We start from the raw sequence: 13774 nt of genomic DNA, 5'->3' as shown, positions 1-13774 counted from the left end.
AGATACTGGTTTGTCAAAAGGCTTGTAAACTAAATGTTAATGTTTCTTTATTGGAGGGTTTTCAGCAGTTCTGGCTCATAACTGAAATTTGTGGGATCCTGCTCTATAAAATTTCTAGCCTTTGTTTTAAAATTGTGTGAAAAAAACCACATATAAAAAGAAAATGTATTCAGAAACAACCTGGCAGAACAAGGAACCAAACCCAGGTCCCACTACATGAGGTTCTTGCACAGAGGCAGGCATCCTAAAAGAACAAAGTAAAATATTTTGTACTTTCTTTAACCTAATTTTTTACAGTTAAAGCATGATCTATACATTTAAAAAGATAATCCATTCTTCTTGTTTCAAGTTGCACAAAAAATCAGTAATTTTCTCCTTGATCTCTGGATGACATTTGTGGGAATTTGTCTCAATTTACAGCTTTGTAAGCATATTTAGGGTTTTTTAGAAGTTTTTGTTCTTTTCAGTGTTGAAAAGCAGCATTCTGCCGCTGATGTTTATAATTTCATTAAAACATTGTCCAATTTCATTTTTTATTTTTTTTTTTAAGATAAATTTCAGCAACTCAGTTAATATTTAATATGACTGAATATCACACTTATTATTCGATTCCAAGCTTTTCTTTGAGAGTAATGGAATATGTACCTTTTATTGAATGCTGCATTACACTTCTAAGAGACAGATATATGACACTATTTTTGGGGTGTGAAAAGGCCAAAAGGCCATTGAAAGTGGAAGCATCAACAATGATCAACAGCATAAATATACAGAATGCAATGGAAACCACTGCATTGAAGATATATAAAACATATCACAACTCATGTAGTCTTCCAAAATTAATTTCATGATGGCCACTTCGTTCAGTAGAATTTTGGAAGTAAATCCGTTCCCATAATTGGAAAAAAATTATGAAGTGAAGTGGAAAGAACAGAATTTTCTGGTCAGATGATTATAAGTTAATAACAAGAGCATCAGTGAACAGTGAATGGTGTAATTATGAACAGAAATATAGATAATGTGGTAAGTTACTATGGCCAGTACAATGACTGAATTATTGTTATTATTATTATTATTATTATTATTATTAAGGATTGAAACTAAGTAAACACTAACACTGTCGTACAGGTTTACATGCACACATCACAATCACATGATGATGAAATACACAAGAAAGTAGAAGAATTGGTAACATATTTGAAGTGGGATGCAAATGTGATAGCCATGGGCGATTGCAATGTTATTCTGCGTGAGGTGATGGAAAGGAAAGTTATTGGAGAATATGTAGTGACGGAAAGTGTTGAGAGGTAAGAGACACCATTAGTGTTGTGCTATAGGTTTCAAGTGTTTGTGGTGGACACCTTTCAAAATCACTGGAGAAGGTATTCTTGGAAAAGATCAGGATGCACTGGGAAATATTAACTGGATTACATAGTCACAGAAAGATTTAAAAATCAAATCCTGGACAGAAAACCGTAACTACGTAAGTAAATAGACTCAGGCCATAAACTAGTAGTTATCAACAAAAGGGTGAAGTTCAAGGTCAGAAAAAAAATGAAACTAAATACTGAAAATTTAGGACATAGCGATATGAAGTGGTATTTCTTAGAGACTATGACTGAAGGCCTGAGTAAAAGTGTCAAGAGTGATTCAGTAGAAGAGGGCTGTAATATGATGGCGGAAAACTGTGGGTATAGAAACAGAAAGAAGCCGCCATGCGTGTCTCAAAAAATACTTGACCTTATAAGCAAAGGAAGGAACTATAAGTATCTTACAAATGAAGTGAGAATATAGTACTATAGGTCGCTTGGCAATTAAAGTAAACAGAAATGTGAGAGAAACTTGCAAAGATATTGAGAGTAATCAGAAAGGTGAGAGAAGCTTGCAGAGATATTGAGAAAGGTCACTTTTACGAAAAACTGATGTGATGTAAAAGATGGTTTAGAGTAACGTCTTAGAAGTAAAGTGTAAAAGTGTTAACTGATGAAGTGCAGATGTAAAACTACTAAATGCAGAAGAAAAGACAGTCAGGGGGCAGGAGTACCTTGAAGACTTATTATGGAAAGGATCTGTCCCAAAGATAGAAGAAGATGAAGTTGATATGGAACAGATGATCCAATAACACAAACAGAATTTGAATGTTCTGGGCTCAGACAAGCCAGCAGGATTGTATGATATTCTTCAAAGATATTGAACTATATGGGAACTATAGGAACCAGTTTGAGTTTGTGTCAAAACTCTATGTGCAGATGAATGTGACAGCTAGTTTGCTAAGCCACATTTTTAAATAGCTGAATATGTTAATAAACTGATGAATAGGTTGGAGGAAGAATCAGTTTGCTTCTCTGGGACTTCTTCCCTTTCCTGAAATGAATTTTGACATCACATGGGCTCACAAGTGGTAGACTGAAAAAACTCATAATACTTTCCTAAGCATTTGTGGATCTACAGTAAGCCTTCATCGGTGTAAGATAGCACAAGACATTCACAGTCATTAGAAGATTGGGGCTATAGTATAGAGACAGAAGAGTAATCTATAACATTTACAAAATGTAAGTGGATGTAATAAAATAAAAGGAAAGTTCATGTTAAGGTGGATGTTAGGCAGGGTTGGCACTTGTATGTTGAAGAAGCAGTAAAGGAAATTAAGTAAGTACAGGTGAGGAATAAAAGTGAAGGGGAACATACAGCAATGTTACACTTTGCAGACAACCTAGTCCTCCAGGTTTGATGTAACGGAGTCTTAGAGGAACTGTTTGTTGAAGGCATTGAATGGGATTTAACAATAGATAGAGCGAAGACAAAAGTGATGAAGAGTACTAGAAAGGAGAGCAACAACTTGCTTAACATCAAATTTTGGAATGACGAAGTAGTGGAAGAAGGGGAACAATTCTCCTTGTTGTAAGGAGGACTGCACAAAATGTCTGTAGCAAGGAAGGTATCAGAAGTAGATTAACACACACAAAGAAAGCTGTCTTCAATAAAAGTCTCTACTGATGCAATATTTTGATATGATATGGAAATGAAGAATAAGTTCATGAAAATGTATGTTTGGAACACAAAACAGTAGGAAAGGGAAGTGTGGTTCACTGAAAATCCAAATGAGAAGAAACTGGAAGCACTGCAAATGTGATGCCATTGAAGAACATTAAAAACTAAGTGGACATATAAAGTACAAAAGAAGTAGTCTCTAAAAGAAGTGGGCGAGAATAGAAGTTGCTTACCAGGAGAGAGAGGTTAGTGGGACATCTGCTCCAGCTTCCAGGAATACTTAACCTGGCTCTGGAAGAAGCAGTAAGGGGGGAAATAAACATAGATCAAGACAAGACAATGTAATACAGATGTTGGGTGTAATTGTTACACAGAATGAAAAGATTGGCACAATATAGGAAAAGATGAAGGACAGCATAAAAGCAGTCAAAAGATTGACTTTAAAAACAACAGTGTGTCAAAGATGTATTTTTTAATTTTTCAGGCACAGTGTGCTTCGCTGAGGATATCGGACTGCAGTCAGCTTGTGCGAGACTCAGGCCGCGATGCAGTGTTTCGTGACGATGTATGCACAGCACAGTGTGGATTCCTGCTTCAAGTACCTGATGGCGACTCACCTGCTGCACAATTGCCATCGAGAGCAAGAGAACTTTCTGTACCCATAGGTCTTTTGCCACCCCCTCCTAGGCAGAGACCTAGGCCACGACCGAGATCACCACGTCCAGCACCTCTTGGAGTAGCATTTAAACTGCCTGACCTATCGAGTTTTGTTGGCTGAGTGCTGTATTTCAGAATCCAAGAATGATATCTTGTATTTCTGATACGCTGAAAAGTGAAAATGATCTCCCACAAAGATTCTGACACCATATCAGAAACAATTGTTGCTGTCAAATCAGAAAGTGATGAGGATAACCTCTTTCACACTACAAAAACAGTTTGAACTAACAACAATAATGATATTACAGTGCCATTCATGACATGCCGTGTGTACAAAATATTGTATGTACATTGCAACCGTTTTTGTTTCATCCTCCAACATAGTTAAAGGCACAATAAGCATTGTAAATGGCATCTCATATACTGTAAGAGACTGACGTTTTTCCTACTCTTTCTCATTATGATAAGAAATATATGTTTGCTATTCCACAGATACAGATGATACTGGCCTAAAATTACTTGTCGATACCAAAGCCAATTGTAAAGCTTGTTATATGACCATTCAGTTTAAGGATCTGTGTGTAAAACTTTTAACACTAGCCAGTTCCTCAAGTAACGAAGAAAGACTTGAAAACTCCTGAAATGTTATAAGAGACCCCCCCCCCCCCCCCCCTTCCCCTGTCCGACAATAGTTATACATAACCTACAGAACTGAAAGGAACAAAGTATTACAGTTGAAACTTGGGAGTTTTGTGTGTGCACTGTGTAACAATGTCCCACTGTTTAAATAATGTCAAAAGATGGTCACAAAAGTGTCAAAAACAAAATTAAGTGGCCTCATGATTTTATACATTCAACATGATGGGTTTCCAAATGTAGAAAATTTACTCTCACATATATATATATAGGAACCTGCTGCACACAAAAAACTGTAAGTGTGAATGAATGATATTGTAAGTGATACAATCATGTTTAAATCTTATTATTGTCAAATGAGTAAATTCCTAGAACTGAGTGTCTTCTTGTTAAGCATGAAAGTGTGTTAGCCAGTAAGCTATGTTTAAAGCAAATACATACATATGACTGCCAGTTTATTTATTATTGTAATAATGTGTATAAAAATATTGTTTGTATATAAATTGAAAACATGTTCATTGTCTTTTCATTTCATAGCACCTTTTCTAACACAAACTTTTTGTGTAAATAGGGATGAACAGGATTTTTATCAATAGAAGTGACTGCTTTGATACAGTACCTGAAAAAATACAATGGAGCTGCGTACTTGTATAATTCAATTTCATTCTCAACTGTTTATGACATTATTGAAATGGAGTTCAATTGACACAACTGAACTCTAATAGGCAACTATGAAACTTTTTTTGCTGTTTACAAAACAGAGATTCTCTCCTTGGTAATTATAGAATGGCAGTTGCCTGTGGAGTCGTGTGACTCTTTATTTGGCACTCTTTTTTAGTTTTCTTTGAGCTATCCTCCAGTTGGGTTCCACTTCAAGTAAAATTAAGCTGTGTGAAATTTTGGCTCAGTAGAATGAGCGGAAGGAGCCCTTGGGCCTTCATGTTCGGAAAATCCAAATAAATAAATAAATAAATAAAACAATCAGTTACAAAACATTTTTGATTTTTGCACGACAGATTCAGTCATTACCCAATGGAGGTAGTTTGTTTACTTCAGTCTTCTTAACAGAATGCACTCTTGCAGCACTGTTCACATTGACTAGGTGACACTAGAGGTAAATGACCTTGAGACAGGCAGAAGGAAGACAGACCAGGCTGAGACATTCCTGTCCATGACCCAGTCTGCACCATCCCAACAGTCTTTCACTTTAGAGAAAAGGTAGCAGTTGTAGCAAAAGCATGTAAGCATTTGTTCACGGAAGAAAATTTATTTACTTGGATATTATACCCATGAAATAGCTGGAGGCAAGCTGTCACACACTAGGTCTGTTAGAAAAAAATCTGCCAATAGGGCTGGGCTGGAGGGGGGGGGGCAATTGGCTTATCTGGTGTGTTGCACACCTAATCACCCTCAAACTAGTTCCCTTGGGACTCCACACACATTTCCCAGTGGTGCCACTATTATTGGAACACGCAGAAAAACTTTTGGAATGGAGTTTAGCTCGACTGTCGTTGCTGCTATAGTGTCTTCTCTTGTCTGAAATCGCATTCCTTTCAATGGCGTCTTGAGTCTGGCCAACAGCTAGAAGCTGCAGGGGGTCATATCAGGAGAACAAGGTGCCTGTTGAATCACAGCAATCTGGTTTTTCACCAAAGAAGTCCGAATCAAGGGTGAGGAATGTGCTGGAGTATTGTCATCAAGTACTGTGGCAATGACCTAGGCATTTCGGCATGTTGATGGCTGACCAAAGCATAGCTCGCATTCTAATGATGATGTAGCTGTCTTTAAACTGGTTGTACCACTCCATAATCTGTGGTATGCCCACAGAATTGTCACCAAAATCTGAATCCTCTGAATGTTTTCACCTAGTTATCGCCCTGTTTCTGGCAAAATTTGATGCAGTAACACTGCTCCAGCCGTTTCATCATTTCCCTTGCAATGAAAACCGCGATACTAGCACTACACACTACTCACTCAACAGCTGCTTGTCAGCAACTGACACTATCAATAGGCAGAAAAAAAATACACGCATGCGCACAAAGGTTCAAGGTCAGCTCATGCAAGTGCGCTAGACTCAAATCCATCAGAGAGAGAGAGAGAGAGAGAGAGAGAGAGAGAGAAGACAGATACTTTTATATGGAGGAGATATAGGAGTTGCCAACAAGCACATTGAAACTTGCAGGCTTTTGGAGCCAGTGGCTTCTCCTGACAGAAGGGATGAAGGAGAAGAAAGAGAGTGAAAGAAAAGAACTAGTGAAGTTTAGGAAATTGGGAGAGTTCAGAAAAGCTGCTCAGAACCCCAGGTCAAGAGAGACTTACTGGACAGGGTGAGAAGGAAAGGCATTCTTTGGGACTGTTCTGGACAAGGTTGGTTTGAAAACCTGAGAGCTTAAAGATGGGAAATAAGGTACTACACAATACAGAGATTATTGACAAAACATCATGTACAAGTGGGGGGCAGGGAAAAATTGACAGGTAAGAACACAAAAGACATAGGAAACTAAAAGTGGGTGAAGAATGGAATAGTTACTGAGAAGAAATGCTGAGACAGAAGAAGTTATAAATTAAGGCCAGGTGACTGATGAGAACTAAGGACATGGTGTAACGCTGTTTCAACTTGATGAGTTCTAAGAAACCTGTAGCAAAACAGCAGGGATGGTCCCCGGGGCAGGAGCCATGGGGTAGGGAAATGGGTGCAGAAAAAGCATAGAGTGTGACAAGGACACTGTGGAGATTGAGAGGCTGACAAAGCTACTCTAGGTATGGCAGGCAAAATGTCGAATAAAATGGACCTCATTTCAAAGCATGATTTTAGGCAGTCATAGCCTTATCAAAGCAGCTGATAAAAACATTGAAGACCAGGATAATACTAAGTGACAAAAGATGTACTCTTAAGCTCTTTTTTGGTGGGATCAGTAATATTAGTGTTGGCTCAGGAAATCTGGTTTTGAACTAGGCTGGTGTGGCAATTACATCTAGTGTCGGCTGAGATGAGAATGGTGATGTATTGCTGTAAAGAGTCTCTGTCACAACAAAGACACGGATGGAAAAAAAACTGCAACACCAAGGAGGAGCTGCATGATAAACGAAAGTCTGTAGGCATGTTTCTACACCTGAAAGATTATGTCTATTCAAATTTTGCACCAGTCACATAAGAATGGCACAAGTAACACGATTATGAGTATGCAAATCATGTTTGCTTTAAATAAATGATGTAATGGTCATGAGCAGTGTTAGTTACCTTTGAGATTGGATGTGGTGAGTTGGCGTTAGTCAAGAATGTCTTTAGGGCGACAAGGACACCAATGTCAACAACTCACTGAGTTTGAACAAGGTCATGTAATAGAGCTACGAGAAGCTGAATGCTCCTTCTGGGATATTGCAGAAAGACTTTGCAGGAATGTAGCCACTGAACACAATTGTTAGCAGTGGTGGTCCCGAGAATGTATGGTCGCAAGAAGACTGGGCTCCGGACGGCCACATGACAGTACCAAGAGGGACAACCTCCGTGTTCGGCGTGGGTCTCTGAAGCATTGTAAAGCATCTGCAGCAGCAATTTGTGTATCACCTGGCAACAAAGTGACAACGGACTGTTCAACTAGATTACTTCAAGGATAGCTCCAAGCCAGACACCCTCTAGCATGCATTCCACTGTCACCAAACCACTGCCATTTGCAACTTCAGTCGTGTCAAGTGAGAGTTCATAGGAGGGCACGATGGAGGTCTGTCGTGTTTTTTGATGAAAACTGGTTCTGCCTTAGTGCCGGTTATGTTCATTTGTTGGTTAGGAGGCGATTAGTTGAGGGCCTGCCGTCAATCTATCTGCGTGCTAACACACTAGACCTTCAACTGGAGTCATGTTTGGGGTGCGACTCCATATGACACCAGGGGCACACTCATGGCTATCCCATGCACCCTGGCTGCAGATGTGTGTGTCAGTCTGGTGATTCGACAAGTTGTGCTACCATTTATAAACAGTATTCCGAGTGGTGTATCCAACTGGACAAAGCTTGCCTACATACCACTGTCGTAACCCAACATGCTCTACAGACTCATCAAAGTTATTAATCCAACATTCTATCGCACGTTTCGACGGAATGGGATAATGACATCCTAAATCATAAAAACGTCGAAACTCCTTCTGTGCCGCTACCAAACTATCATAGTTTTTTTATAAAACATCTTTATGGCTAAATGATGCTGTTGTCCGTTCCACTGGGCAGACTGTTTACGCGCTGTCATGAACCCTCAGTGCTGCCATCTGCCCATGGCTGCCACTACTCATTTCAAATATTCCCATTATTGTGTGTCACCCTGTACTATAAAAAGAGAGAGCCGAATGTGAAATGACAAATGTGGTGTACCAGCTGTTATGTAAAGAGTGTTCAGTATTTTACGTTGGCATGACTACCACGAAGTTATGGTAGGATGAATGAGCATAGGCAGAGGGTGTATACTAACAAGACACAATACCCTGTTGCAGATTGTGCCCTGCAACATAACACAGCACCTGTTTCACAACAAGGGCCATGTGGATTCTCCCCCAGACACCAGTTTCTCAGAACTCAGTAGATGGTAACTGGCATTAAACTACGTCCTTGGTTCTTGTCAGCCACCCAGCCTTAATTTGTAACTTCTTCTGTCTCAGCATCTCTTCTCAGTAGCTACACCTTTCTTCATCCCCTTTTAGATTTCTATACTTTTGCGTTTTGACCAGTCAGTTTTTTCCTGCCCTCCTGCCTCTACCACATACAATGCACTTAATTTTCTGCTCTTATGAACTCTTGCAAGATGTTTCTTCAGTAATCTCCATCTTGTGTAGTACCTTATTTTCCATCTTTAGTTCTCAGGTCTTCAAATATTGTCTGGTGCAGTTCTCAACAATCAGTCTTTCCTTCTCATCCCATCTGGTGTCTCCCCTGACCTGGGATTCTGGGCGATTTTTATGTAACCTCACCAGACATTTCCTTTACTCTTTTTCTTCTCGTTCACTCCTTCTGCTAGAAAGAGCCACTGGCGCCTAAGGCTTGCAAAGATGAATACACTTATGTGTATTTTCTCCTGTTACAGATTTCCAATTACACTTTCAAAAATTGATTATTTTCATAAAAATCATTTGCGGTTTTCTTGTACTGTTGCAGAAATGTAAATTAACTATATTACACTATGCAGCAGTGACCATTTGGTTGGGAAAGCACAAATTCTGACACAGGAACTGAGAAATAGCATGCCAAAATTAGAAGTTTGATATCAGCATGGAGGAAACTACAAAATCATACTGCAAGTTTGTCGGGCATAAGCAAAAAGGCCAGATTTTGTTTAACAAAATAAATTTTTGATATTCCGACTTCTAATGCATTAAGTATCATTACCACTGAAAAAGAAAAAGTTTTTGATCGACGAAAGGTTGAAAAGACAGCCAAGGTTCATGCACCGAATCAGTTACCTGCTGCTTGAGAAACAAAACAAGGACATCTTATTGGGCAGGGACAGCTAGGAAGAGGCAAAGTGATTGTGATTGTGGAATTCAACAAATCACTAAATTATTTATTTTTTAATTAATAACATAAATTTTATACATAAATACATTCAAAAATAAGAGAAAAACTCAACTCATTCAGTGCTGTCTTCTATTCACATTTTGGTATTTTAAGATCTAATATTTTTTCTCAGGCTGATTTACCAAATTGGTGTCATCTTCCAGAAGTGCTAAGTCAGAGTTACTTGATTTTGAGAAATCTCCAGGAACACCAGCTGATAAAGTAGTCTCAAAAATACCATCCCCACAAGTAAAAAGAAAAGCGAACAGGATGTCCAACAGCAATGACTCCCAAGTACCTTTCCATGTTCCAAGGACTATCCATCATGCAAGCTGGAGGGTAAAAACCATTTAATGCTCCAAAATGTTTGTGTGCCATAATGAATATGAATTATCACCCCACGAAGAGATTGCAGTTTGTATTTTCCTTGTCATTGTGCAAGTTGAAGAGTGTTTCTTTGCCCCTTCTGCAACCAAAGAGCAATTGTGGATTTCAGTGTTCTTTTAAAGGTCCACATGTGACATCTTTCATGTGGCTTCACACACACTGAAAAAAATCATTTACGACACCTGTCTCCTGAATCTATCACCTTTGCATCATAGTGGCATGAAAAATGAAGATTTCGTCACTGCTTTAGAACTAGTGAATAAACTGAATGTTGAAAATGGTCCAGCAGAAAGAGGCATCAAACTCATGAACTACAATAAATTATTTATGACAAAAAAAGGGAGAAACAAAAGCAATGTGTTCTTCAGTTTATAGCAAGAGTATCACCATAAGTTAAATGGCATAGAAAGAGACATTATCAAAGAACATGGGTTTATTAACGGAAATGTGATTTTCTCATCATACTTGCCTCACCTACAGGGTAATGTTATAAATTCAATTATTGCACTTAATACTACAAATTCAATAATTAAATTGAAAGTAATTGGTTAATCTGCTACTTCAATGTAATAAGTTGTAAGATTAAAAAAGTAAATCAGTTGTATCATTTTTGTCTACCAAATGTAGAGACCTAGGGGCATGGCTTTCGCATTTCTAGAAGAGCCCAAATTACCAAAAGTAATATTTTTTATACTATGTAACCACATTAGTGTGTAGCACAAAGGAGAGAGAGAAAAAAAGAAAAAAATCGAACTTGAAAAATAACAGTCACCCCACTGTGAACCTCTAGTAACTACACCAAATACACAGCAAAAGCTGTGTCAGTAACCTGAAATATGTTTGCATTTGACTTGGAAGATGTGTTTAATGTAGATGTGTTTAATGTAAAACATTAGTGGTTTTCTTGCTGTGTCAAATCCTGAATTGACATGGCAAGAAAACCAAGAAAATTTTACGTACCAGTGTCGCCGCGAAAGGCTTTGTTCTCACAACTTTACTTGTTGTACCCAACACCGATAATGTGATATGAACACATACCTATCATATTTGCACTTCCACAGTTCTGGAAGTGACATTCATAATAATGTGACACATTTAATCATTCCTCAAGCATTTTACTTAGTCCTGTCCCTTAACAAGAACATCTGCTACTTTTGCTGCTTGCAGTCTTTTTCGAGAAAAATTGATCAGGTATTATTCATTCTCTTATTTACACAGAACACCAACTCTTCAATGCTCAGGTTTTATTTTACAACTGACTTTTTATTAACTTATTAATAACAATAAATGTTAGGGATGTATCTGAAGATGTGAATAATTCTACACTTTGTTAGTGACATATGCAAACCACCAGTGTTCGCATTTCTCTCTCAAAAATGGTGCACCCAAGTTAATAAAGTGACCACATTTTTCATACATCCACTGCAATACACACCAAGTACCTGCTTCGATTGTAATCTAATGGGAACACAACTACAAACTGCTAAAAAGTATCAGAACAAATCCCAGTTCAGGTTACTCCAGAAGCAAACACAGTGAATAAAGAACTTCTCAGTAGGAAAGTATACGCGTAAACAGTATGCAAGTTTATATTTTGCTTTGCATCCACAGTATTTCTCCATATTAAGAAGGATAAGTTCATGACAAAACTGCAGTGTCTTCCTTGGGGTATATGTGAAATGTCTGAAGGTCTATAATTTCTTTTGATTATCTATCGATATGCACTATGTGAATAAAAATAAGTCTATGTCTTATTGGCTCCACCCTGGTAGAGGTCTTCCAATCTGGTGTTTTGCTAGTGTATCCACCAATTTTATTAGTTATTTTCCAAAACAATTTCTCCTTTGGTCTCATAAGACTGGATGGACTGAATTCCAGTATTCATTGTGGAATAAAATTTTGAGGGTAGGAGAAATTGAACCCAAGAACCACAAATCACTAGACAGCAATTCTAACCATTAGCCTAAGGAGGCATTAAAACCAATGAGTGATAGTTCATGTTGGATCATCAGGTAAGTGATCAGTCTCAAAAGAAATTACATTTCCCCACAAACTGTATGGTGTTGTACACCTTCCAGTAAATTGTCTGTATACTGTTCACTGCAAACACAATGGACGACTTTTGGTGATTAAGTCTGTGCCCCATTATACGAAAAAGCTATGCTGCTGCTGTGCTCAGTGTAGCATAAAACCATGATGTAAGAAGTGTGCCTGTCTTCAAGATTGCCAGGGTAAATGCTTTATGAGTAGCATTGTGAAGTTTTGGAGGCAGAGTGTCTCTTTTGCCATCTCTCCTAAATTTTTACTTTCTATGTAGACTTAATGTTGTGTTAGTTGGAACTGTACACAATGATGTCTACAGAAATTATACAGAGGGGAAAAAAATAATGGTTATAATAGGCAGGATACCCATTCGATTGTTGCACTACTAAATACAATGCTTGGAAGTTATTGTGCAAGAGATTTCTGCAATCAATCTTTAAAATACGAAAAACTAGTTGCATATTCCTCTGTAAATCAAGCTACTGACAAAGCTTTAAGTGAAATTGAGACTTGCAAATATTAAACCACAGAGTCTTGACACTTGTAAAATCCAGGAGGTGCAGTTCTATAAATATATCATCATATTTAATATTCTGTCATGGGGAATAGAATCAGTACAATCTTGCATAAAAATTTGGCTGTACAGAATGGATATAATTATAACACAAGTTCGAAAATTAGTGAGAGAAGTTACCTGTTGATATTTCTGGACTGAAGCTTGCACTGTTTATCAGTGAACTACGTTTGACCAACTCTCTCTGGCAACTTCTCTTCATCTCTCCTCTCACACTCACATCGGATGTGATTGTCAATGCAAAGCACGCCAGACTTGGTAACTGTTGCAGCTGCTGCAACACTCTGAAATGATCTGCTGTATCTCATAGAATATGGTTTTCCTCATCGTGATTTATTACCACAGTGCTCTCCAGCTGTAGTTCTTTTTTACAAACTAAGAAGTGCATAAAATAGCTGCATTAAGTCTGATAGTGATCTTCAAAAAAGGGGGAGTCAGCCAGTGACACAGATTGCAGGTTTGCAATTCATTGGTCCGCATTCCCTGTCACATTCGCAAAATCAAACAAATACTCTCTCAAGTGGAGAGGGAAAAATGTCGTCGAATTTTTTAGAGCATTTTGAACTGTCAGTACCCACATGCACAACTGCTACCTTTCACTTCGTAGCTCTTGACTGTCAGTTACAGTACAGCTCTTCACACAGCAGCATTGCCTTAGTTATATCTTACACAATTTATACAAATACCTAAAGACTGTACCCATAAATATCACTATTTTACATTTAACTATAACAAATAATACCAAAAGTGATGCATTTGCAAGAGATCCTCAACGTACCAGTGCTTTGAAGCAGCTTTCAATAATAATAATAATAATAATAATAATAAAAATCCCAAAGATGGATGACTTGATCCAATATGATGTCCCCCGTTCTACATGTTGTAAAACTGATGATGTATCTCACTGGACACATTCCTCCCATAAAATGAGTAAAAATCCGACTTAAGT

The 13774-nt window shown here is 38.0% G+C and overlaps 1 protein-coding gene across 1 annotated transcript in view; it reads left to right on the top strand.

The window, feature by feature from the left end:
• The window catches only part of LOC126162579 (uncharacterized), a 384276-nt gene extending 379493 nt beyond the window's left edge, over window positions 1-4783 (top strand). The window contains exon 26 of the mRNA XM_049919174.1: window positions 3473-4783. Within this exon, the coding sequence (XP_049775131.1) occupies window positions 3473-3766 (294 nt within the window). The 3' untranslated portion in view covers window positions 3767-4783. The remainder of the gene's footprint in view (window positions 1-3472) is intronic.
• The last annotated feature ends 8991 nt before the right edge of the window (window positions 4784-13774 follow it).

This window comes from Schistocerca cancellata, chromosome 2 (assembly GCF_023864275.1).
Source record: "Schistocerca cancellata isolate TAMUIC-IGC-003103 chromosome 2, iqSchCanc2.1, whole genome shotgun sequence".
NCBI lineage: Eukaryota > Metazoa > Arthropoda > Insecta > Orthoptera > Acrididae > Schistocerca > Schistocerca cancellata.
Note: the sequence above shows the minus strand (reverse complement) of the source record. Positions and strands in the feature narration are given on the sequence as shown.